The 26,751-nt window shown below is 46.7% G+C and overlaps 1 protein-coding gene across 3 annotated transcripts in view; it reads right to left on the reverse strand.

The window, feature by feature from the left end:
- The window catches only part of LOC306923276 (DENN domain-containing protein 2A), an 84,699-nt gene that overhangs the window by 39,155 nt on the left and 18,793 nt on the right, over nt 1–26,751 (reverse strand). For all 3 annotated transcript variants that reach the window (XM_079501312.1, XM_079501311.1, XM_079501313.1), the window contains one exon: nt 2,458–2,544. In XM_079501312.1, coding sequence (XP_079357438.1) covers nt 2,458–2,543 — 86 coding nt within the window. In that variant the 5' untranslated portion in view covers nt 2,544. The remainder of the gene's footprint in view (nt 1–2,457; nt 2,545–26,751) is intronic.

The following is a 26,751-nucleotide window of genomic DNA, read 5'->3' on the forward strand; positions in this document are numbered from 1 at the left end:
AGTCTGAATTGTTTGTCCATTTGCCAAAACAAATGTTGTTGTAAAAATAGCTGTTTGAAGGCATTAAAACTATTCTTTTGCATTGTACAAATAGAAAGCAAAAATGTTCAGGGTTTTAAAAATGTTTTAAAAAAACAACAATATGTTTGCTAAAACAGTGACGCATTGTGAACTTTGGTACCGTCATCCTAGGAAATATAAACTGGAGCTTAAGTGGTAAAGTTCAACCCACACAAAATAATAGAAAACAAGAACGGCACATATTGTACCGTTCTTGCACTATTGTGAATGTCCGTTTCGTCGCATACAAAGCCCGACAGCAGGGTATGGTGTCTGTCTCGCATAGCTCTGAAAATGAGTTGCACAATCTGAGCACTTACACCGATGTCCAAATAGAAGCGAGTTTAATGGAGTAAACAGGGAGGACTTGTTAAAGGTCTGTGTTGGAGAAGCACTGACTGACTGTGAGTCACTCCTGGAAGATTACTGGGTCGTGACTGTTTGAACTCTGAGTCTAGGGGTCAGAGTTTACAAGCTACGCACACAGTTATTTCTGGGGAGGGGATCAAAGCAATCCACAAGAAAGGGGAAAGGGAGGGGTGGGCTGTGGACGTGCATCTTTCCTACTCTGAAGCCCTGGGTTATGCTTATGTGTCATGCGGCAAAAAATCTACGAATCTACAAATCTACAAGCTCGCAACTGCGTCACATCTGCGATGCAGTTGTGAGCTTGTAGATCGGTGCTCCATTGTACGACAGAGCATAAATCAAGCTTAATCCAGATGCCACTAAACTCAGTTTTTTGGGGTACCAGTATCCCCTGGCTATTCATCAAATGATCGGGTTTCCAACAAACGGCGGAAGTGAGGCCTCTCCTCTGCTCTGGTCAACTTCTGATGACATCACTGGATGTCCATCACTGGAAAACTAACAGTCATGCAATCTGGGTACAAATAAGAGCAATTCAAGTACCCTCTGAGGCCCGAAAAATAAATAAAAATGTGTTGTAATGTTTGAGTTATAGCTATGACCAACAATGATGTGTGACCAAACAATTATAATAATCCCCTTGCGAATATCTCTCTTGTTTATTACACACGCACACGCACGCACATGCACGCGCACATACACAGTCACACACGCACACGCACTGTCTTTCCTCGGTTTAGGCAGCAGTTTTTATTAAGCATAAAAAGCAACAGAGGGGGAAAAAGTAGGTCAACGTAGGAAAGTCAAGAAAGGGAGAAAGGGAGTGGAGGGGAGGGGAGGGGAGGGGAGGGAAGGGGAGGATAGAAAAAGAGGAACAGCCAGAGGGGCGGAATGAGGGAGAAAGTGAGCTGCAGGTGAGGTCTTTTCTTGGCTCACGAGAGGACTTGTTATAAGAGAGAGAGAGAGAGCGAAGGAAAGGAGAGAGAGAGGGAAAACAGGATCCAACGGGAATCTTGCGTCTCACCCACGGCTACAGAGGGGTAGATTAACCATTTTCAACCTGGCAACCTTTGCACAACATTATAGGTTCCTAATCCTATATAATACTACTAGAATTTGTGACCGTTTCTGACCGAGGCTAAGTGATTGATGTTTTTTCTTCACGTCATATGAAAGCAGGGAATCATAGCTTCAAATTGACATATTATAGTCTCTGTATCAAAAAGAGTCACATTTGCCTACTAGAGGGGGGTAAACCACGGTCGGCGGACGTCACAAACTGTGCACCGTTGCTCGATCACCACCAAACTTTGCTGTCAAACACTGTTCAGAGGTCTGGCATGAGAGTAGTCACACTCTCAGTCACACAGAAGGCCCAACAGAATGTGATCATAGGGGGTATCAGCGAGTGGCGTGCCAACAGGGGACCAGTGTCCAGATACACCAGATGGACATTTATGCGCTGCTGCAGAAGTCTTGGTGGCTCTGCTATTGTGTTACACCGCTATAGTCCTCTCACAGCTGTCCCGACAGTTTTTTTTCTTTTGCCTGGCAGTAGTTGAGAACTTTACGATGACTGAAGAAGGTTACTATGAGTAGTGGGGAACATGTAGGGGCATGGTATCTGTAGCTGGCAGAGTGGAGGTTAGTGACACCTCTGGGAGTTTTATACCTGGGAGTTGCATGGACATACCTGGAACATGTCCAGTTTTCTACTGGTCACCAGTGTGTGTACTACATCAACTTCAGGACTTCAGAAAAGGCAAGCAAATCTTAACCAATTTCCTTAAGAAATGAATCAATTAATTTATAAAAGAGCTTACGACTGGGGCAGATTTTATAATGACATTGTCAAAATTACATGTATACCTTTTCGTTGGGGCGGGGTGGGGGTCAATTACGTGATGCTGTGAATTTCTATTTAGTAGTCGGTGTTCAAATATTTGACTGAGCAACATTCACTACATTGTAGTTGAGTAATATTTGAGAAGAAATATCTATACTGTTTGATCTGTGTGTGTCACCTACCCGTTCACTGATTGGTAGATACAGTTGTCAGCGTTTGTACAGAGCAGCAGGGCCCGCCCACCGGTCATGGTGCTAGCAGCTGGCATCCTGGACACAGAGAGAGACATTTAGGTTAGTAATATTTCAAAACAATATGAAATTGCTGTGTGGATTAAATGCCAATGCTGAATTGCCGATGTCAAATCAATCATCAATTTAGTTTTAGTTTTAGTTTAGTTTATTTGATCATCTTCACAGTAACAAAACAGCTTATTTGTTAACACACGGTTACATAACCAAAAGGAACTGGAGGTGATCAAAAGGAATAGGCTGAAGCTGAAAGCTTATAAATGCCTATCCTACGAACATCAAAATAAAAAAATCCTCACGTATCCTCACATACCCCACCCACCCCCGTGTCACCATAGAGATCCACCAGGATCACTATAAATTAATTACCATAATCATCATCATCATCCTCATAAAGCATCATCAATGCTGGTAAGATTGTTGCATGAATATTAATAAAAGCTAGGCTATTGTTGAGAACTGTGGAAAATGTGTGTGTGTGACTGTGTGTGTGTGTGCATTGCTGTGCACGTGTTATACTATGTATTAATCAACGTAGTAGTAGTAGGCTATGTATAAAACGGGGACCGTTTTCTTCCGGACAGCAACGATTTATAATGTTTCCAAACACGGACAGTATGAATGCAATCCGTATACATGTCATGTCCAGGAGTCAAACCACCTCCCACATGGGAGACCAATCATCTAGTGCTCTCCCAAGAGGCAATCCCTGCTTGGCCGGGGATATACTGCACTTAAGAGCTTCAGGCAGTACTACATGTCAACCTGTAGGGATATACGGCACTTAAGAGCTTCAGGCAGTACTACATGTCAACCTGTAGGGATATACGGCACTTAAGAGCTTCAGGCAGTACTACATGTCAACCTGTAGGGATATACTGCACTTAAGAGCTTCAGGCAGTACTACATGTCAACCTGTAGGGATATACGGCACTTAAGAGCTTCAGGCAGTACTACATGTCAACCCGTAGGGATATACTGCACTTAAGAGCTTCAGGCAGTACTACATGTCAACCTGTAGGGATATACTGCACTTAAGAGCTTCAGGCAGTACTACATGTCAACCCATAAGATATACTGCACTTAAGAGCTTCAGGCAGTACTACATGTCAACCTGTAGGGATATACTGCACTTAAGAGCTTCAGGCAGTACTACATGTCAACCCGTAGGATATACTGCACTTAAGAGCTTCAGGCAGTACTACATGTCAACCCGTAGGATATACTGCACTTAAGAGCTTCAGGCAGTACTACATGTCAACCCGTAGGATATACTGCACTTAAGAGCTTCAGGCAGTACTACATGTCAACCCATAGGATATACTGCACTTAAGAGCTTCAGGCAGTACTACATGTCAACCTGTGGGATATACTGCACTTTAGAGCTTCAGGCAGTACTACATGTCAACCCATAGGATATACTGCACTTAAGAGCTTCAGGCAGTACTACATGTCAACCCGTAGGGATATACTGTAGGGATATACTGCACTTAAGAGCTTCAGGCAGTACTACATGTCAACCTGTAGGGATATACTGTAGGGATATACTGCACTTAAGAGCTTCAGGCAGTACTACATGTCAACCCGTAGGATATACTGCACTTAAGAGCTTCAGGCAGTACTACATGTCAACCCGTAGGATATACTGCACTTAAGAGCTTCAGGCAGTACTACATGTCAACCCGTAGGTTTCCTACCACGAGTAGAGAGACCACCTCCAACCACTGCACATGTACCAGTAATTAACATACTCTATCATACTATTACTACATGTCAACCCATAGGTTTCCTACGAGTAGAGAGACCACCTCCAACCACTGCTCATGTACCAGTAATTAACATACTCTACTATTACTACATGTCAACCCGTAGGTTTCCTACCATGAGTAGAGAGACCACCTCCAACCACTGCACATGTACCAGTAATTAACATAAACTAAACAAAATACATACATACATGGATGCACCTGGGACGTATCCTCAGTGATGTATCCTAAGGTCATCAGGGTTTCGGGTCTCCCAACATCATACCCCTCACTCAGGTGACCCAGCCGGGGTGATCAAGTCCCGACTTACGTCCCAGTAGCTACCCTCGATCAGTCCCATCAGGGAAAAACCAGGGCCACACAATCCGTTCTTCCACAATCCGTAGGAGTCAACCCACAGAGCCTAGTCCTTCCACGCGCCAGAATGGTACCTCCCAGTCCCATTCTGGCGCGTGGAAGGACTAGGCTCTGTGGGTTGACTCCTACGTCTCACCAGGTCCACTCCTGCTCTCACCAGGTCAGGCCCTGTGCGTTGCACCAGACTCCCAGGACCAGGCACTTTATTCAGGAATGGTGGATTCTCGAGCCGCAACAGTTCCGCAGGCTCCACCTTGCCCTTGATGGTGCCGCAGGCTCCGCTTGAGGCTTGAATGGCCCTCCCAAATGCCTCACCGTGGGTTTGTTGGGCTTCTTCCTCACGGAAGACACAGGCTGGGGCGCCAACCCATACTGCTCCCGGGTGCCGTCTAATTTCCGGCTGCCACCCGTCTCTCCGGTGGTCACCAGACTATTCCTGGTTGTCACGTAGTCTATTCCTATGAGTCACTATAAATAGAATAACTAAACAAAATACATACATACATGGATGCACCTGGGACGTATCCTCAGTGATGTATCCTAAGGTCATCGGGGTTTCGGGTCTCCCAACATCATACCCCTCACTCAGGTGACCCAGCCGGGGTGATCAAGTCCCGACTTACGTCCCAGTAGCTACCCTCGATCAGTCCCATCAGGGAAAAACCAGGGCCACACAATCCGTTCTTCCTGAACTACTCTGCCGGGACTGGGAGGTACCATTCTGGCGCGTGGAAGGACTAGGCTCTGTGGGTTGACTCCTGTCCGGGCCCCTCCTACGTCTCACCAGGTCCACTCCTGCTCTCACCAGGTCAGGCCCTGTGCGTTGCACCAGACTCCCAGCACCAGGCACTTTATTCAGGAATGGTGGATTCTCGAGCCGCAACAGTTCCGCAGGCTCCACCTTGCCCTTGGTGGTGCCGCAGGCTCCGCTTGAGGCTTGAATGGCCCTCCTAAAGGCCTCACCGTGGGTTTGTTGGGCTTCTTCCTCACGGAAGACACAGGCTGGGGCGCCAACCCATACTGCTCCCGGGTGCCGTCTAATTTCCGGCTGCCACCCGTCTCTCCGGTGGTCACCAGACTATTCCTGGTTGTCACGTAGTCTATTCCTATGAGTCAACTCTATTAGTTAAATTATTCATAGAAATAAAAATAATATGATGTTCTCTTTACTATGCAAATCCCTAAAGAAGATATGTGAATATACCATGGACTGGCATGAACGATGACCTTAACCGAACCGAAGACACACTCTTAAGGTCCCTTTTCCACCAAAATAACTTAATTTGGTTCTAGAACTGGTTCCGTTCTTAGGCTAGTCTTTTATCATGACTTATATCACAGATGTGATCTTCAAACCTGAATGGTGACATGCCCACTTAATTGGTTCCCACTTTAGGGCAAGAAAAAAGTATTTTTGGTTCCAGTTCCGAACCAACTTTTAGGGATCTGAATCAATTAATTGGTTAAAAATTAGGCGGGGGAAGAAAAAAAACGGAACCGGTTCAGCCATGATGGAAAAGGAGCCTGGCAGAGATTGGTTTCTGACTGTAGTAGTAGGTGATCATACACAGAACAGCCTCTCATTGCTGTGGCCTATATATGAAACCATGTCTCTCCCCACGCTGCCAGTGGCCTGTATATGAAACCATGTCTCTCCCCACGCTGCCAATGGCCTGTATATGAAACCATGTCTCTCCCCACGCTGCCAGTGGCCTGTATATGAAACCATGTCTCTCCCCACGCTGCCAGTGGCCTGTATGAAACCATGTCTCTCCCCACGCTGCCAGTGGCCTGTATATGAAACCATGTCTCTCCCCACGCTGCCAGTGGCCTGTATGAAACCATGTCTCTCCCCACGCTGCCAGTGGCCTGTATGAAACCATGTCTCTCCCCACGCTGCCAGTGGCCTGTATGAAACCATGTCTCTCCCCACGCTGCCAGTGGCCTGTATATGAAACCATGTCTCTCCCCACGCTGCCAGTGGCCTGTATGAAACCATGTCCCTCCCCACGCTGCCAGTGGCCTGTATATGAAACCATGTCTCTCCCCACGCTGCCAGTGGCCTGTATGAAACCATGTCTCTCCCCACGCTGCCAGTGGCCTGTATGAAACCATGTCTCTCCCCACGCTGCCAGTGGCCTGTATGAAACCATGTCTCTCCCCACGCTGCCAGTGGCCTGTATGAAACCATGTCTCTCCCCACGCTGCCAGTGGCCTGTATGAAACCATGTCTCTCCCCACGCTGCCAGTGGCCTGTATGAAACCATGTCTCTCCCCACGCTGCCAGTGGCCTGTATATGAAACCATGTCTCTCCCCACGCTGCCAGTGGCCTGTATATGAAACCATGTCTCTCCCCACGCTGCCAGTGGCCTGTATGAAACCATGTCTCTCCCCATGCTGCCAGTGGCCTGTATATGAAACCATGTCTCTCCCCACGCTGCCAGTGGCCTGTATGAAACCATGTCTCTCCCCACGCTGCCAGTGGCCTGTATGAAACCATGTCTCTCCCCACGCTGCCAGTGGCCTGTATGAAACCATGTCTCTCCCCATGCTGCCAGTGGCCTGTATATGAAACCATGTCTCTCCCCATGCTGCCCGTGGCCTGTATATGAAACCATGTCTCTCCCCACGCTGCCAGTGGCCTGTATATGAAACCATGTCTCTCCCCACGCTGCCAGTGGCCTGTATGAAACCATGTCTCTCCCCACGCTGCCAGTGGCCTGTATATGAAACCATGTCTCTCCCCACGCTGCCAGTGGCCTGTATGAAACCATGTCTCTCCCCACGCTGCCAGTGGCCTGTATGAAACCATGTCTCTCCCCACGCTGCCAGTGGCCTGTATGAAACCATGTCTCTCCCCACGCTGCCAGTGTCCTGTATATGAAACCATGTCTCTCCCCACGCTGCCAGTGGCCTGTATGAAACCATGTCTCTCCCCACGCTGCCAATGGCCTGTATATGAAACCATGTCTCTCCCCACGCTGCCAGTGGCCTGTATATGAAACCATGTCTCTCCCCACGCTGCCAATAGCCTGTATGAAACCATGTCTCTCCCCACGCTGCCAGTGGCCTGTATGAAACCATGTCTCTCCCCACTCTGCCAAGAAGCAGACCTCACGGGCTGTGAGCTGTGTGTCCCCAAACTGCCAGTCCTCATCGCGTCAGTAATTGGAGGATACAGCTCAAGACAAAGCTTTAAAATGACGGCTGGCCCGCAACGGTAAACACGCACCAGGAATCAAGGAATCCAATGCCCATGTGGCATTGTGGAAAACCCAATGAAAATATTGGAATGGAAACTCCCCCGACCGTAATATAATTAAGCCCAATTAGGAAAACATCGACGGCATTCCAAGGCAGCAGGAGGAGAGAGGGCACTCGGTTCAACCTTTTTTTTTTCCCCGAGGAGAAAGTTGTTGACAAGCTATATCACGCACGATCTCTCGTTTCACTCACCAGAAACGATTTTATGGAACATTTTCGAGACAACTGCAGCTCTTATTTTGTTTTTTGCACTTTACTTCACATCCCGATCATGCGAGACTTCCTTAACCCATTAAGACCTGAGGCCGTTTCTACAAATGTCTGAATAAAATGAACCTATGCTGCTATATCATAGGCGCTCAACTTTTTATTGCTTTAAAAATCTGTATATATATTCATAGATTTGCAAAATATTCACGATTTTTCCAAAAATAGCAGATATGCAAGCTCATAGCGCGGCAGAAAAAAAGAAAAGAAAAAGTACTATGAGCTTGTATATCTGCAATTTTTGAAAAATCGTGACTCACTATATATTAGCTAAACTCTAAAAACTCTAAAGATGTTAATTCCTGGATTAATTGGGTTAATATGCAGTGCGTGTGTGGGTGCGTGCATTTCCCTCTGTACTTACAGCCACGCCATGCCAAGGCAAGTGGGAGGGCACATACTCGGCCAGTGTGAAATCATTACTTGGTCCATTTGTCAAAGTGTAATGAAACGAGACCCTGTTGGGGCGTATAGTAGTATACTGCCAGCCAAGAGGTCTCTCATCGCCGAACAAGAGCTCGCGTGGGCCATGGCAGTCAACGGCCAATGCCTGTAAACACTGGCCCTGCCCTGAGCGGGTATTGTGTGTGGTGTGTGTGTGTGTGTGTGTGTGTGTGTGTGTGTGTGTGTGTGTGTGTGTGTGTAGTGTGTGTGCGTGCGTGCGTGCGTGCGTGTGCGCGTGCGTGTGTGTGGTATAGAAGAAGCCAGAGGGTCTTCTGGCCTCTGTTCTGGCACAGGTGTTGTTCTGGAAGCAGAGCCAACCGTCTGGTAGCGTTTTACTCAATCACTGTTTCACAATCTTCACCTTAACCCATTGAGACCACGGTGTATAGGCACAATTCACCTTGTTAACCCATTAGGACCTGCATGAGGCCCATTCATATTCTACAAATGCATTCTAAATCTGAAAACCTATAAGTTCTCACACTCAAGATGTTTCTTTTCTCTTCAAAAATAGCAGATGTACAAACTTGCAGCGTGGCACGAAGTGACGCACGCAAGCATGTGCACACGCACGCGCACACACACTGTATACAGTATGTCCTGGGCATACATACATACCAGTAAGACGCCCTGAGGGCGAGAAGGGCGTGCACGCATCCACCTGGGTGACGGCAGACTGCTGGGCGAGCGCTGGCGTTTTGGCATGGGGGGGGGGGGGGGTCAGATCAACATATGGAATGACATTTGTACTGGCCATATATGGAGCATCTTGAGTGTACAGGGTTTGATGAGGTCAGATCAACATAATGGAATGTCAGAACAGGTCAGCTCCATATATGGAGATCTAAAGGTGGCAGCTGGGGCACTGTCTTCACTGTACAGGGTTTGATGAGAGCCCAGGTAGGGCCCGGCCTTAATTTTCTGGCCTGTTGAGAACTCAGAATAACTTTGGGGCATGCCCGTCTAGTTTGAATGGACAGGTATCAGTCAAAAGGGAGACATCGAAGAGGAAGGATGGATGGGGAAGGATCATGAGGGACTGACGGCCATATATGGTGGCGTGACAGATGGAACGACGGACGGAACGTCGGACTGACAGGTTTTGCAGATTTTCATAGTAATCTGCGACCTATGGTCACAATTATATGAATGGTATGCCCACGACATACTGTATACAGTGTGTGTATTATATATACAGTAAGTACCGGTATATGTATATGTAACATATACAGTACATACCATACCTACCATCCATAGACCAACATATGGAGGGTTATGTGTTTGCACGCGTGTGTGTGTGTGTGTGCGTGTGCGTGTGCGTGTGCGTGTGTGTGTGTGTGTGTGTGAGAGAGAGAGAGAGAGAGAGAGAGAGAGAAACTCCAGCCAGATGTGTTGGAGGACTTTGGGGCTTTTGCAGGCCGTTAAACATTTCCTGAGCGCCAACGCACACACACCCACCCCTCTCTCTCTCAATAAAGCAGCATTAGCTAACTCTGACGCTTCCCTCTCTCCCCTCTCCTCCCCTCCCCTGCCCTGACGATGTAGGGAATGCAAGCCCAAATTGGTCTAAATTCCACACATTGTCGTTCCCCCGAAGGCATCAGCAGCACGGCAAGTCGCAGAAAATATGCCATAATTTTGGGTAGATTACGTAAAAAGCTAAACCAACTAAACTAAGCCCCTCCCTGGGCTAATGACATAATTGGCCCTCCGGGGCCTCGTGCTCTGAAGTGATTCTGGCCCTGCTTGTACTGTATAATTTTCCTTCTTTATGTTTTTGTCTGTCCTGGTATGAAGGGGATAAAGTATATACAGACGCTATGGAAAAGCCCTGCTCTCATCTGACATTAGAGGTAAATGCAGTGTGGGGAGAGGCACTTCATTACAGAAGGAAAAGTATAGCAACACCACAATGTATAGATAAGTAAAAGTCTTGTATTGAAAAAAAGTAAAAGCACAAAAGTATTGCTCTCAAAATATACTTAAAGTACCAAAATGTGGTGTATGCAGAATGTCCCACACTTCGATATAACTCAAGTTTTCTAAATTGGTCAAAATCATTTGAAAACAGATCTGCAAGCGCAATCTGTTGCATCGGTACACGTTGTCCCTATTTTTGAATTAATAATGTACGTAACATTTAATAATCTGCGAAGTAATTTAAGTAAAGCTGTGAAGTAACTGTAGTGGAGTAAAAACTACTGAGATGTAGTGGAGTAGGTTGTAGTAGCTATACAGTACAGTTCATTATTATAATGGTGCCTCCTGGTTGATCACTCCCATAATTGTCTCGCTCAGACTTTTTTTTCCGCCTTCTTTGTGTCTGTTGCCCCCCCCCCCTCCCTACCCATTCAACACCTAACACCCCCCAGATGGGAAGAGAGAGAGAGAGAGAGAGAGGAGGGTTTACATCAGTCCTCCTCCGGCCCTTAGGCCTAAATGATTTTCAGCTGTGAGCAGAGCAGGGGTCACATGTTTGATGGGAAACATCAACCAACCAACCACCACCCCCTCACCCACCCACCTGACCTTCTATCAACCAACCACAACCCCCTCACCCACCCACCTGACCTTCTATCAACCAACCACCACCCACCTGACCTTCTATCAACCAACCACAACCCCCTCACCCACCACCACCCCCTCACCCACCCACCGTCTACTAACCAACCACAACCCCCTCACCCACCCACCGTCTACTAACCCACCACCACCCCCTCACCCACCCACCGTCTACAAACCAACCACAACCCCCTCACCCACCCACCGTCTACTAACCAACCACAACCCCCTCACCCACCCACCGTCTACTAACCAACCACAACCCCCTCACCCACCCACCGTCTACTAACCAACCACCACCCCCTCACCCACCCACAGTCTACTAACCAACCACAACCCCCTCACCCAACCATAACCAACCACAACCCCCTCACCCACCCACCGTCTACTAACCAACCACCACCCCCTCACCCACCCACCGTCTACTAACCAACCACCACCCCTTCACCCACCCACCGTCTACTAACCAACCACAACACCCTCACCCACCCACCGTCTACTAACCAACCACCACCCCCTCACCCACCCACCGTCTACTAACCAACCACCACCCCCTCACCCACCCACCGTCTACTAACCAACCACGACCCCCTCACCCAGCCACCGTCTACTAACCAACCACCACCCCCTCACCCACCCACCGTCTACTAACCAACCACCACCCCCTCACCCACCCACCGTCTACTAACCAACCACCACCCCCTCACCCACCCACCGTCTACTAACCAACCACCACCCAACACCCACCCACCGTCTACTAACCAACCACCACCCCCTCACCCACCCACCGTGGCGTCTACTAACCAACCACCACCCCCTCACCCACCCACCGTCTACTGACCAACCACCACCCCCTCACCCACCCACCGTCTACTAACCAACCACCACCCCCTCACCCACCCACCGTCTACTGACCAACCACCACCCCCTCACCCACCCACCGTCTACTAACCAACCACAACCCCCTCACCCACCCACCGTCTACTAACCAACCACCACCCCCTCACCCACCCACCGTCTACTAACCAACCACAACCCCCTCACCCACCCACCGTCTACTAACCAACCACAACCCCCTCACCCACCCACCGTCTACTAACCAACCACAACCCCCTCACCCACCCACCGTCTACTAACCAACCACCACCCCCTCACCCACCCACCGTCTACTGACTTATTTTCACCCAACTGACACCCAACAGACAGGAAAACTTAAAAAAGTAACAAAGAATCCCAAGAACAGAAATCCAGCGAGGAGGATAAAGCCTACATGCTTCTTCCAACTTCCGAACTTTTCTTCAGAAAGTTGGAGGTAAGAGCAAATGAATTGGTAAACACAAATTGATGTCATTCAGAACTTCTGATGGTCAGTCTCAGTACTCAGAAGTTAACTCGTGCAACTCCATATGGCCTGACTCTTTCCGGCATTGGAATGATTGTATTGGCTTTAAGACACTAAGTGCAACTCTCAGCTTATTTCAAGGACTTCCAGTATGGTAGCCTATGTATTACGCCACGGACTCCCATAACTCTGAGAGTGTACAAATGGAACCAAAATGGACTCATAAGGGTCCATTTGTACACTCTCAGAGTTACCGACCTGTAAGGATCCATTTGGTTCCTATATGGATAATTTAGTCGGGGACCCACTGTAAAACCCTCAAGGACCCCTGTCATGTTCACCGACCGGACCCCACTTTAAAATCCACCGCTGTAGCGAACGTTTGCAGAAATGAAAGAGAACTGTTTTCCGTTTGGAGTTTCAGGCGAAGCAATGTTCTGCATCGGTACGGGGGAATGGAGAGAAGAGGAGAAATCGAAGGCGAGAGAGCAAAAAAGCAGTGAAAGTGGATATTGTGACGGATAATACCAGTATACTGTTTCGCTGTGAAAATAGTACAGGGGTTTTATGAGTAGAAGCTGCACAATGTGTATAGTGCCCCCAAGGTCAAAACACATGGCTGCTCTGTGGGGAATGTAACGCAATTCTGCCTGGTATGATATTATAAACATATTATTCCTTATAAGGTTAGCCGCTCGGTATGTGAACAACACCGTGTCTCAGTTGTCGAGTTGAGTTTAACCACTTCAACCCAATATATTGTAACAATATTGACCCACACTTTGTGAGGTTGCAGAGGTTGAGGTTGGATATCACTTTGTTTGTTTGTTTTTTCTTTTTTTCTTTTACCATATCTTTGCACATTTTGCAACCTATAATAACATATTGTCCCTAAAATAGGGACACCAGGTTGAAAGTGTTTAAAATCCAAAACAGGATTCAAATTGAAATGCAAAAGTAGCAGATCTACAAGCTCAAAATGCTCAGCTCAAAACAGTTCTAGCTTTGGTGACTGGATTTCCCTCACGGGATGATCACTGAAGTCTCATATAGTCATTTCCAATCCTACTATAAATGCGCCACGTCTGTGTCTGTGTGTGTGTGTACGGTTGTAATGCACGTAACTCGAGAACCGTTTGCCCCACCGACTTCTAATTCGACACACGCGTTCCACACCCCCACAGGGAGTGCAGTGCCCGGTATCGAGTCGGTCAGACCCACGGTTCTCCAGAACCACCACAAAAGGCTCTGCTCAGGCTCTGCCAGTGGGCCCAATCAGCCTAAATCCCCTCACCTGTGCAATTTCCAGCCTCTGCCTCTGCCAATTGATTGCCATGGCAACCCCACACCTGACAATTGATTACTTAACCACTCCACTTTTCACACTCAGTTTGCACTCTTCACACACAGGCAGACTGGCAGATACAGAGATCTCCATGTGGGACACAGACAGATAGTTAAAACGGGTATTATTACGTTCCCAAGTTGCATCGCTCTCAAGTAGACCGGTGGCCAACGGGCACGTACAGGTCTAGTTTATATAAATAAGAAAGTGACATTGTCTAGACTCTAGATCAGTGTTTCCCAAATGCTTTACCTCAAAACCCAACAGAGAAATTATCCAAACTAGTAAAAATAGCAGATCTTCAAGCTCACAATAATGGTGCCATTTGTTTTCTAACAAATGGAGTTTCTTAGATTTTTCTTTAATTCATTCATGAAATAGCTTTTTAATGAATGCTTTTTTGGGGTAATGTTTTTCGACAATGTTTTGGAATAATAGTAATAATAATAATTAAAAACAAAATGTATACAGGAAACAGAAACACAAATAAAGGGACTCATACAATGTGTTTGCGACCCACATATTGGTCCTGACCCACTGTTTGGATCTAGATATTCTGTAGCATGTCAATATCTGAACTTGTCTCGCCCTACCTTTAAACATCTCTCCACCTTGGGTGTCTTTATTGTGATGCTATTCCTCTGTACTTATTTGCCATGTATCTGTAACTTTTACTGCTGTGCTGTCTCTGGTGCCTGAATTCCCCAATAACGGTATCTATCCATCCATCTACCTTTGAGAGTGATTCCAGGAGCTTTTACGCAAACTATAGCCTAGAGCTTCCCGATGAACCTCCCTCCATTGAGACTGTGTGTGAAGTAAGTTTCTCCACATCTTGTGAAAGCAGTAAACCTGGCAGCATGTCCAGTTTTACAACACTGTGGTTACTGAGGAAACTCTTGCCTATAAGGCCTTTTGTCCCCCTACAGCCCATTGTAATGCTGACCTCCGCTGAGCAAGATGGCCACCAAAACAATGCTGCGGCCGAGGGAAGCCATCTGCTCCGGGCCAATAAAAACATCACAGGAAAGTATGACCTTGGTGACCTCTAAACTGGACACAGGTTTGAATCCCCGCCTTGGCCATGTGTGCTGTCAATGGACCTTGAGCAAGTCAATGAACCCTGAGTTATAAGGGTTATATCGTCTCTGTTGGGTGGAAACCTCTTTCCACGGTGACTTTTCAGGATTCAAACAGAAAAATGGCTTCGCACCGCGTTTCGAGCTTGTAGATCTGCTACTTTTGATGCTTTTGTGTATGATCCAGTATGGCATTCATTTATGAAAAAACCCACACAAAGTTAAAATATGGAGATATTTAAGTTTCTGCCTGATATTTAAGTTTCTGCCTGACAATGTTGACATGTTAGATGTAATGCATTCCTGAAAAAAGGTACAAAGACATGCACATCCAACCCCAACTTGGGCAGGTGCTGAGCGCGCGGTGAGTAGTAGTATACACAGATAAAGAAAATAAGGTACTCGCACACTGTGGGCTCCGATGCTCGTGAAGTGCCTTTATTTGACACTGTGGAGGCACTGGGGGGACAGTGGGGACACTGTGGAGGCACTGGGGGTCCATTGGGGAGGCACTGTGGGGACATTGGGGAGGCTCTGTGGAGGCACTGGCGGGACACTGGCACTGGGGAGTCACTGGGGAGGTACTGGGGAGGCACTGGGGAGGCACTGGGGGGGCACTGGGGGGACACTGGGCAGACAGAGTTGGGACAGAGTAAAAAAAAAATTTTTTTAAAGTAAAAAAAAAAAAATGTTTTTTTTTTTTTTTCCGTTTTTTTTGGCGCCCCTCCCAAATAATCTGTAGGAAGAACCGGGCCTGGTAACAAGTGTCATACTCTCCTAGAAGATGCCATAATGTCTTGCCTATATTATGCCTGCATGTCAGCGCAACACCCGTTCCACTTTGTATGCCACTGCAGTTGTTCAGAGCATACTGAACTAGTTGTGGCACTATTTCTTCCTTAAAACTATTCAACTCGTGTGTTTCCGGTTGCCACGGAGAAGGCTAAGTAACAATAGAACCTTATTTACTCTAGTGTGTGTAAACCACCCAACATGGCTTGTCTTTCCTGCCCAGCAGAAATGACGAACAAAGGTTTGCATAAAAGGGAGTGTCTGGCAGAAACCTAAAACCTGTAGTTGTTTTGAATTAGCTAAAATATTATTTCATTAAACTGTGTCATGTGAATAAATAAATACAATGTTACCACATATTCCCGATTAAGAAATGTGAAAAAATCTGGATGATGATGACCTGCTTGTGCCAGTATTGCTACAGATGATTGATGGATATACAACCATGGAGAGACCTTTTGAAACATGCAGCTTTTTCTAAAAGCTGACGAAACCAAACCCCACTGCGTTGGCTGGAAGTTGGAGCACAAACCGTTCACTCGATCCTTTCCATTGAAAATCATGGTGATAGAATTGCTGGCACTGAAAACATTTTCCCACTGGCCATGTAACCTTTCACGCTGCAATGCATAACTTTCGGTATGTGAATTAACATGTTATTTTGACTAACCTTTATGGTACAACAGTACAACATCGTAACTGTCCTCCGTATTATAACTTTTTGTGTATTTTCATAAATTAATGCCCTGTACTACAACGTCACACAAAAGCAATCTACAGGCTCCTGAGCTTTTTGTAGTGAATTTGAGTCCTGACAAGTAACAATTTTGGACATAATGATATACAGTAACTGTGGTGGTTGAAGATGGTCTCCCTTAGTCCCTGCTCTTCTATAGATAAGTGTATGCTGTTTTCAGGTATGGGCTACTGGTTGACAAGTGCAATAGCACGAAGCTCATGCAGAACGCAATTTACCTCTGTACAAAACAGGGCTGCCTGCCTGTCTGTCTGTCTCAGACCGCCAATAGAACTGGAACAACATGGAAGGTACGGACTAACAGCTGTAAGAGTGAGTGAGGACCATGACAGGGCTTCATTTGTTTTTGGCAATGGCTGTTGAGTGTGGCTGAGGAGTGAAGACCCATAACAAGACAAAAGCACCTGTGAATTCACTGTGAAAGCATGTGTGGGGTGAAACAGAGAGGAGACATCCAAAACAAACAAGACTGTTGTCTCATGGTACGCACGCGCACACGCACGTGCACACGCACACGCACACGCACACGCACACACACACACAGCGACCTTACAGAGCTGACCCACACAGAGATAGCCCAGGTCATCCAAAGGGCATCAGAGCCTAGCATCAGACAGTTGTATAACAAACCTAGCAGGAGATTCCTATCAGGAGATAGACAGAGGATTTGTGAAATGGACAGAACACGCATGCGGCAAATCGCAAGTCTGATGTGATGACTTGTAAATAACAGTGTGAACCCTGTCGGTTGTAAAAGATCAGATTTAATACCAGTCAGTCCTAGAGACAAATGGGATTGGCCTGCAGTAACTGTGGACAAAGAGGACGAGTGAATGAGGTGTATCTGAAAAGTGACAAGAGCACCATGTGTGGTAAGGCTGTAAATAACCTGTTGATTCACAAAGAGTTGACACACTGTTTGTAAGTCTATACACAAATCACTCACATGCACACACACACACACACACACACACACACACACACACGCGCGCGCACCACACACACACACACACACACACACACACACACACACACACACACACACACACACACACACACACACACACACACACACACACACACATTATGTACACAAACACATGCACAGGCACACACAGGCCTTTCAAAGATGACCCTGTACTGGGGTCATGACATGTGGGACAAAGACAATGTATAGGATTGACAATGACACAACCTCCTGGTGTCACTGAGCTGCACGCACGCACGCACGCACGCACGCACGCACGCACGCACACACATTTCCACCATGAACTTCTAATTCCATCTCCTCATCTCTCACTCTGATGAGAATATTGTGGTGGTGACCGTTGCAGTGGTCTGGACTGTTTTGGGGATAATTGTTGCGAGTAGTTGCATTGGTGTGGACTGGCCTTAAGTGTCGAGCTTGTAGATCTATAGAGCTTGAACCCATTTTTCGCCGTAAAATGGTGCATTTATATAGCGCCTTTATCCAAGGCGCTTTACATAGATTGTGCATTACATTCACCCATTCACACACACATTCATACACCGATTGCGGCGGAAGCCATGCAAGGTACCAACCAGCACATCTGGAGCAATTTGGGGTTCAGTGTCTTGCCCAAGGACACTTCGACATGTAGACAGGAGGAGCCGGGATTCGAACCGCCGACCCATGGATCATTGGACGACCTGCTCTACCTCCTGAACCACAGCCGCCCACAGCCGTACAGCGTAGCATACAGAACCATGGCCCCTCGCGGCTACTCAAATACACACAAGGTACGATTCAAGCCTTTTTTACTGTTAGTGTTTGCCTCATGGTGCTGTGTGTGTGTGTGTGTGTGTGTGTGTGTGTGTGTGTGTGTGTGTGTGTGTGTGTGTGTGTGTGTGTGTGTGTGTGTGCGTCCGTGTGTAGGTGGTAGTACTGTCCGTGCTTCTATAACTCGTGGAGCCTCATCTGGCTCTAGGGGTTGGTTGTTGTCAGCAGCAGAGCTGTGTTGGCTTGCTTTGCACCCATAGTGCTTTGGAGGCCCGGCCGCCTCTCCCCCACAGCTGCTTCTCATAAAGATGTCATCCTGGACCCCCGTCCCCCCACCCACCCACCGCTCGCCTGTCCAGCTCTGCAGGAACAGCTAACACCATGACATCATCAGGCCCGTGGCTTTTTTTCTGCTTCTTCCTGATCCTTTTGTTTCTGTCATTTCCACATGCCGAAAAAGGACAAGGAATTAAGCACACTCTCTCACTCAGATGCGAGCACACGCGCACACTCACACGTGCAGTCGTGCACAGATACGAAGAGTCACGGGGGCCCGCACCGCCCCCCTGCCGTGAGCATGCACACGCGCACGCGCACGCACACACACACACACACACACACACACACACACACACACACACACACACACACACACACACACACACACACACACACACACACACACACACACACACACACACACACACACACACTCTGCCCGACAACAATTGATTCATAGTGATGTTTGCAACGCATGGTGAGCTCAACCAACGCCAACACATGGGGCTGCCCCAACAGGGAGGTCTTCCAGTTCCCCCCACATGAAGATGACAAGACGGACGACAGCCCAGAATCTGAAATAGCTTGACTGCGAGAGTAGGGAGGAGAGAGGGATAAAAATAAGAAGAAATCTTTCATATTGTCTCTCTCTCTCTCTCTCTCTCTCTCTCTCCCTGCACCCAGAGTGAGTCCAGGGCCCTATATGTACAAGATGTGGTTGTCTTTAGCAGCATGTAGCTTCGCCTGCAATCAATTTAACGCTGCTGCCGCTTCACGTTTAGCCAGCTCTCTCTGGAATAGCAAACTTGGCTGCAATGCCCCTTCTCTCACTTTTACTCTCTCTCTTTCTCTCTCTCTCTCTCCCACACTGTCTCTAACTCTGAATCAAACAGAGAGAAATATGACGGGGTGCCTCAAGTGGAGGAAGGGGAGGAGGAGGAGGAGCAATGGATGACGGGGTGGGTTTCTAATCCCTGTGGTCTGCCTTCTCTTTCACTCTCCACTGCAGCGTCAACTCACATTCCTATTTAGTTCTGAAGCGAGGGCTTTATTCACATGCAGCCAACTGGCTTTGGTGTAGAATATAGAAGTACAACAGTCAACCCAGGTCCGTTTTGACTAAGCACAGAGGGTTTAAGTGGTCGAGGCGGCAGGATGAAGTTGCAACGTCTGACACCAAGTGAAACTAAAGGGTTTGACTGAGTGATGTGGAGGCTTTAACAGGCTTGGTTCCTGAGGAGGAGAAGGGTGGTAGTGGGGGTGTTTGAAACCAGAGATGTTGGTGAAGGCCATGGAGGGAGACAGGAGGATGTATGTGTGTGTATGTAATGGAAATAATACATAATGGAATCTTATCTCCACTCAGCAGAGTCTCACTCTGACTATATACTGTATCTCTTTTCTCTCAGTTTATTTCTTTCCCCATCTCTCTCTCTCTCTCTCTCTCTCTCTCTCTCTCTCTCTCTCTCTCTCTTTGTGTCCATGTTCAGTCCCCCTGCTGCTTTCCCAAGCTGATTTCATAGCCGGGCCTTGGATAAGAGCCAGGAGTCCGACCCTGTGTGTGTGTGTGTGTGTGTGTGTGTGTGTGTGTGTGTGTGTGTGTGTGTGTGTGTGTGTGTGTGTGTGTGTGTGTGTGTGCGTTCGTGCGTTTGTCGTGTGTGTGAGAGAGAGAGAGAGAGAGAGAGAGAGAGAGAGACACAGAGAGAGGGAGTTGCATATGCAGAGTGCTACAAAACCTGGATCCTCTCTCACACTATTTGTGCCACATACCATGTTTTGCCTCGGTCTATCACTGTGCTCTATCTTCTCGTTCCGTTGCACACACATTACTTTTAGCGTAAACGGACAGTGCTTATCTGGTGCCCCATATCGTAGTGGAGAGAGACCTCAGGGATTGGTCCTCGACTGGCCTTGTTGTTGTAGGGCTCCTCTGACGTACACTACTGCTTGTAAACATCACTATCATCAGCTTAGGTCCTGAAGGACCTGCTGTATGGCACACTGGTACACTGGCACAGCACGCACGCACGCACGCACGCACGCACGCACGCACGCACGCACACACACACGCACGCATGCATGCACGCATGCACACACATACACACTACTTGATCATGCTAGAGCAGTGGTTTCCAACCCTTTTCATATAAAGGTCCATTACAGTATTTATTCAGCATTTGAGCCACGGACGGATGAGATTTAGCCTTGCAGACCCAAACCTAAAGAATATTTACACATCTCCATGCTGTATTGATGTTGATAGTTGATACCATAGGAGAAATAACAGACAAACATTGATCAAAATAACAATTCTTCTACATTATCTAAATGTGTAGACTCTTGAGAGTGTAAAATGAAACCAAATGGACCTGTAAGCAGTGGCGTGCACAGATAGACACTAGGGGGTGCTAGAGCACCCCCTGCCCTTTTGGCAATGTGCCCTTTTTTTTTTTTTTTTTTTTTCAAAAATAGCAGACCTACAAGCTCATAGCGCGCCACTCGGTGGCACGCTATGAGCTTGTAGATCTGCTATTTTTCAATAGCTAAAGCATAACATAATGCTAACACCAAAAGGGGTTCCCGCCCAAAATGGATTAAGGCAACCGGCCGGTTCCACGCGCTGCACAAGGTGCCCTTTTTTAACTTGAGCACCTGCCCCTCTAAATGTCTGTGCACGCCACTGCCTGTAAGGGTAACCACTGGTTGACAACCACTGTGCTATACACAACAGCATGGAAAGTTGCAGATCCACAAGCTCGTATTGAGCTTGTGGGCTTGAATCCTTGAATCCATGTGAGGAAGGGACCCCTGGTGGTCCCCGCACCAGACATTGAGAACCATTACTACTGTATCGCCTCATCCATAACTGCACTAAACCACAATAACCCTAACTCCAAGCCTAAAGGAACGCCATGCACATAATTTGAGACCGTTGATGACTATGATTCATATAAGTGCCGACCATTTTCCAAAGCGTCTCATATATCGTTTGATTTTCAAGGAAGCCACACATTCCATTAATTTCAGTACAGTATTGTAATTAACATGCAGAAAAAAAGAAATTAGTCCAGGCAAGCGTTTTACTCATAAATCAAACAGACTGATACTGGAAATGTGCAAGGCCTAATTTATCCAAAAATGCAAGCCAGCCTACAATTCACAGTCATCACAGACTGAATAAATTAACATAAATAAATAACAGAAACAATCCAAAGCCACCTCCCCTATCTGTGCTGTCAAGCCACAGTCTGTAGCCTATATGTGGGTCGGTCAGTCTGTGTGTGTGTGTGTGTGTGTGTGTGTGTGCGTCTGTTGTGTCTGTAGCAGCTAAATCTCACAAATGTAGAGTCATAGATATCAAAGCACCTCTTGCACATTGGAGCTATAAAGATGTTCCCAATTCCCACATGTTCCCAATTCTTAGATTAAGTGATTTGAAATGGGAATCAACATGTCTTTACAACCCAGGGGCCATGGTTTTGATGTCAGGACTTAACTGCACTCTATTCAGGGGGGGTGGACTCCCCCCTCCTGCTATTCCTCCGTCCCCGAGACCTTTCCCTGTCCCTCCATTGTTATGTGAGAAGGATGGATGCGAGACAACATCAGAATGAGGTTAGCCACAGGGGCAGACAGGATGCCACAAAACAATTAATTTCTCCCTTCGTGTTCTTTTTCTTATCAGTCCATTCTAAATATAACGCTAGCATCTATTGTCACACTACTAACACCCCATGTATAGCATTTCTTGTTATTGTGGCTTATTGTATACAGCTGAAAGCCCGCCGAGGCTGGAGCGGTCCACACAGCTATTCCACCGGGAGCTGTAAGAACGAGGCCAAGATATTACCTCAGAAAATGCATAAACAAACAGTAATTACAAGCGGAGTCCAGAGAGAAACCCGCTGTACTAGAGGTAATTATGGATGGTACATGGATGTAAACAAGCTATTTTCTTGTTTTTTCCCTTTTGTTTGTTGAGGGCATGGACTCACAGACAGACAGGAAGTGCAGTGTCACTTACAGGAAGTCGGTTCAGCATGGGGTTCCATGGGCTCCCATGAAGCGAGCCAATGCACATCGTTGCTGTTTTGGTAAATGCATGCCTTTACACAAAAGTATCAACAGTAGCAGATCTACAAGTGACGTGTTTTGAGCTTGTCCATCTACTTTTTTCGATGCTTTTGAATTTTAATCCTGAAAATGAACTGCTTTGGACATATGAGGTCGGACAGAGACGACATACTGCATTATGGCCTGGTGGTGCTCAATTTCAAGGACGCACAAGAACACATTTGCAAAACATCGAAACGTCTCAATGGAAAAGGAGGGAGACAAATTACAACCACACCAGTTGTGTTAGTTATATTGTACCATACGCTACCATACAGATTAAACAGGTTAAAATAGATCTGTTATTCAAAACTAAAAGTAATGAATTGCTGCTTTAACTTGATCTTCTTCCCAAGGAAGCAAGTCCATTCTTTGTGTTCTTGGAATTGAGGAACGGAATTGAGAAAGAACTTTGGAGCCCTTTTGTTGATAAATATGACAGCTTCGACCAGTACAAGGTCAATAGTGGCAGAAAAACAACGGAAAACTGTCGTACAAAGTCAGCAAAAACATCTCCCGTCTCCCTCTCGATCCCTCCCCACCTGTCAGGATGTACAAACGGCCTTTCCAAGGCTGTTTAACCACAGGCCTTTAATAGGAGGGTTCCCCTTCCCTTTGGAGACTGTGGCTTTCATGGCACATCCCACTGCCTCTGGAAATGGTGCGGCTAGCAGGCTAACGATGCGCTTAACACTTTGCTAGCGATAAGCCCGTCTCAAAAACAGAGAAAGCCACAGGCACAAAGGGCCTGATAAGAGGTGGTATATGAGTACATCTAATTTAAGGAGACTTGGAGATGCCTTCGAGGGGAAGCAGAGCTTCTTTTGAAGCCTTGAAGACTTGTTTTGCTTAGAAAATGGGATAAGACGTGAATAAATTATTCACAGCAGTGGCTGCTGCTCAATGCCAAGAATTAGAGACTAGTAGCTAGAGAGCAGAGCAGAGCAGAGCAGAGGAAATGAAGAGAAGAGAAAATGGAAGGTCTGGTCAGATGGAAAGAGGAGCAGGATGAATCAAGCAAGCTAATCTCTTTCTTCCATCTGAAAGAGGGTGTCGTGTTACACCTCCTGACCTATAGTCCAAGTCTATGTCCTTCTTCCCCACCAGTGGTGGAAAGTAACTAAGTACTTTTACTCAACTAATGTACTTTCAACCTATCTTCATAGTTCCTCACAAATGCTCATTATAATGGCTCCATTTCTGTCTTCAGGTTTGGTCATTTCAAAACAAGATTTCAAGCTTGTCTTTTAATGCAACATGTGGTGTTAATGCAAGAACATTATGGCTTCTAATTCAGCCTACTTATAGAATAGAAAGGATAAACAGTTGTTACTATTAGCTTTGGAATCCCCATCGATGATGTCATTGGTAGGCAGGTTTCAGAACAGTCCACAGCCCACCAATGAGACACAGAGTGAGCATTCAGAAATGGTGCCATCGTCTGTCGGGTTCCATTTCAGGGGGAAAAAAATATCAAAAAATGCAAAAGTAAGATATATACAAGCTCAAAACTTCCACAATACTTTTGATGCTTTTGTGTGATGCGGTAGTAAGGTCAAGTACACGCTGGGCAAGACCTACGCTGTAGTGTATCAGCGGAAGTAGCGGGATTTTGGCGGAAATACCACTCAAGGAAATTACGTTGACGCTTTACAAATCTGTTTACATTCTCCGTGAATGAAAGTTGTGATTGGTCGAAAAATATGGTATCGGGGGAAATACATCTGATGCATGTTCCGGCCCGACACTTCCGCCGATACCCTCTCTGCCTTAAGGCTGTGACCAGGCTTTTCTCTTCGCAGATGAATAAGGCTGGGGCCGAGGCCAGGTCAAGTAGTTGGGCATTCATTTACGAAAAGCAGTGGTTCTCGCAGTGGGGGGTACCAGGGGATCCCCAGCAAAAGTAGTTAATATAGAGTATCATCACAATAATTTGAACCACATTATCCATGTACATATTGGCTATTCAAAAAGCTCACAGTGCGTCACTCTGTGCCGCGCTGCAGGCTTGCACATCTGCTATTTCTGAACGTTTTATTTTAAAGATATCAAAAATTATTGCAAAGTTTTGAATAATTTAGCCTTTTTTTCTTCTTCTGCTCTTCTCTTACGGGGTTCCCATCCCTGGCAACAAAGCATTTTCAACTGAGGGTTCACGGCCAAGTAAAACATATCAATTTGGGGGTGCTTTACCAGAAAAAGTGTGAGAACCGCTGCTGCATACAGCGTTCAGCACCGTGTCTCATCCCAATCTGCTCCCAATTACACGCTGGCTCCAGCGAGCCAGCGAGCAGGGATGCTGCCAGCTAGTTCCTGGGCCTGCCTGCTCTTACATAGTTCCCCCTCTGACCTACATTAAACCCATCCCACTGTGTCCTGCTCCTGCCTCGCTCTGACACGTCCAGAAACCTACACACACTTCACTTATTGTTACAGCTGCAACGCAACTCGCTGACTGACAACCTTGGCCGGCCGCGACGACTTCCAACGAGGCAATATTGTTCTAACGAGGCCCAGGCTAAAGATAAGATAGAGCAGTGGTTCTCAAACGTTTTGATGTCAAGGAACCACAAAATTATACAAGGTTTTGTAACAGGGGGCCCCAAAAATAGAAGATTTGTGAAATCATTCGACATTTTCCAAACATATTTTGTCATTTTTAGTGCATGTGACACACTGTGAGCTTGTAGATCTGCTATTTTTGAATATCAAATATCAAGTGACCCAGACCTAGCCTGATTATCAGACTGTAGCTTTCTTGAAGCTTCAGTCTGACATTGTCTCCTGTCTGAGCGATTTCAAGGGGGAGGGGATTAGAATTTCCCTCAACCAGTAGCCATTGGTGTTGTTTTTCCCTTCTTCCTCTGTGTGTTGCGCTGCGTGATGACGCTGAAAACGGGACTCGGCGCTGATTGGTTGTTCGTTAGACCCACCCCCACCACCGATTCTCATTGGATAATACATTTTTGTACCGAAGAAATTATAGGTTCACAGTGCAACACCAGACCAAGAGACGGAGTCCACTCAGAGAGTGGGCGGGGTCTTTGGGCTGGATCCAGGCTAACCCAGACCCCTATTTACCCTGATTTTGAGATTTTGAGTTTCAACTCTTAATCTCAGCTTCACAATAAAACACAATTTGTCATCATCCATTCACATGCTTTTGCACTTACATTTAACGTGGCTTGCAATTCATACATACTATAAACGTTAGCCATCCTGCTAAGGCTATGTCATAATGGGTGACATTTGGCAAAAGTAGCTGATCAGCTTGTAGATCTGCTATTTTTGGTGAAGAGATTTGGTGGTCAACTATATACTGTAGGCCGGGTTTGAGTGCTTTTAAACCTTCTAAAGCTGAAACTCTTGCCAGACACAAAACGCTGTTGTAGGTGCACCTATGTTTGGAACAGCATGAGTCATAATAAATCACGCAGTGTCAGGCCATTACCAAGAAGACAAATAGAGACAGCCATGGAGGTTTTGCCAGGAATGGACTCGTTGCTTGGAAGGCAGTGCTAGGCTACATTTCCAGTGTGAGAGGGAGATCATAGCCAGTGGTGGATAGTAAACTATACATTTACCCAAGTACTGTACTAGTTTTTCGGCACTATTTGAAAACCTTAGCTATATCGATTATTATTACCAAACCAATTAAGCCCTACTTTAGCTCTGGTCCAGTTACGCTCCACTTCCTGCGCTCGCATGAAATGTTCACAGCCTGTTGACTTCTGCAAAAATCAATAGAACGATTTCGCTACTCTATACAAAGACGGTTTTGTGGTGAAGAAAGTCTACTTTCCCTAGTGAACAGGGGTTTTCTATTGACAAGATCTGTAGAGGGCGCAGAGGAGTAACTAAAACATGTTTTTTCTTCTGGTGAAATATTTTCTTTTCTGACCAAAAAATGTGGTGTGGGGGCTCAACGTGCATCCACTAGGGAAAGTAGACCTTCTTCTCCACAAAAGTGTCTTTGTATTGGTGAGTAGCGAATTCGTGATAGGACAGGTCATGAAACAAAACCAAACACAGGAGCATGTGTACACATGTACTGTAGACACACTTACGCATGCGCTCATATCGATGCTGTCAGGCAGAAACATCTTATCTCAATAT

The sequence above is a fragment of the Electrona antarctica genome (genome assembly GCF_951216825.1).
Source record: "Electrona antarctica genome assembly, chromosome: 5".
In the NCBI taxonomy this organism is placed as follows: Eukaryota; Metazoa; Chordata; class Actinopteri; order Myctophiformes; family Myctophidae; genus Electrona; species Electrona antarctica.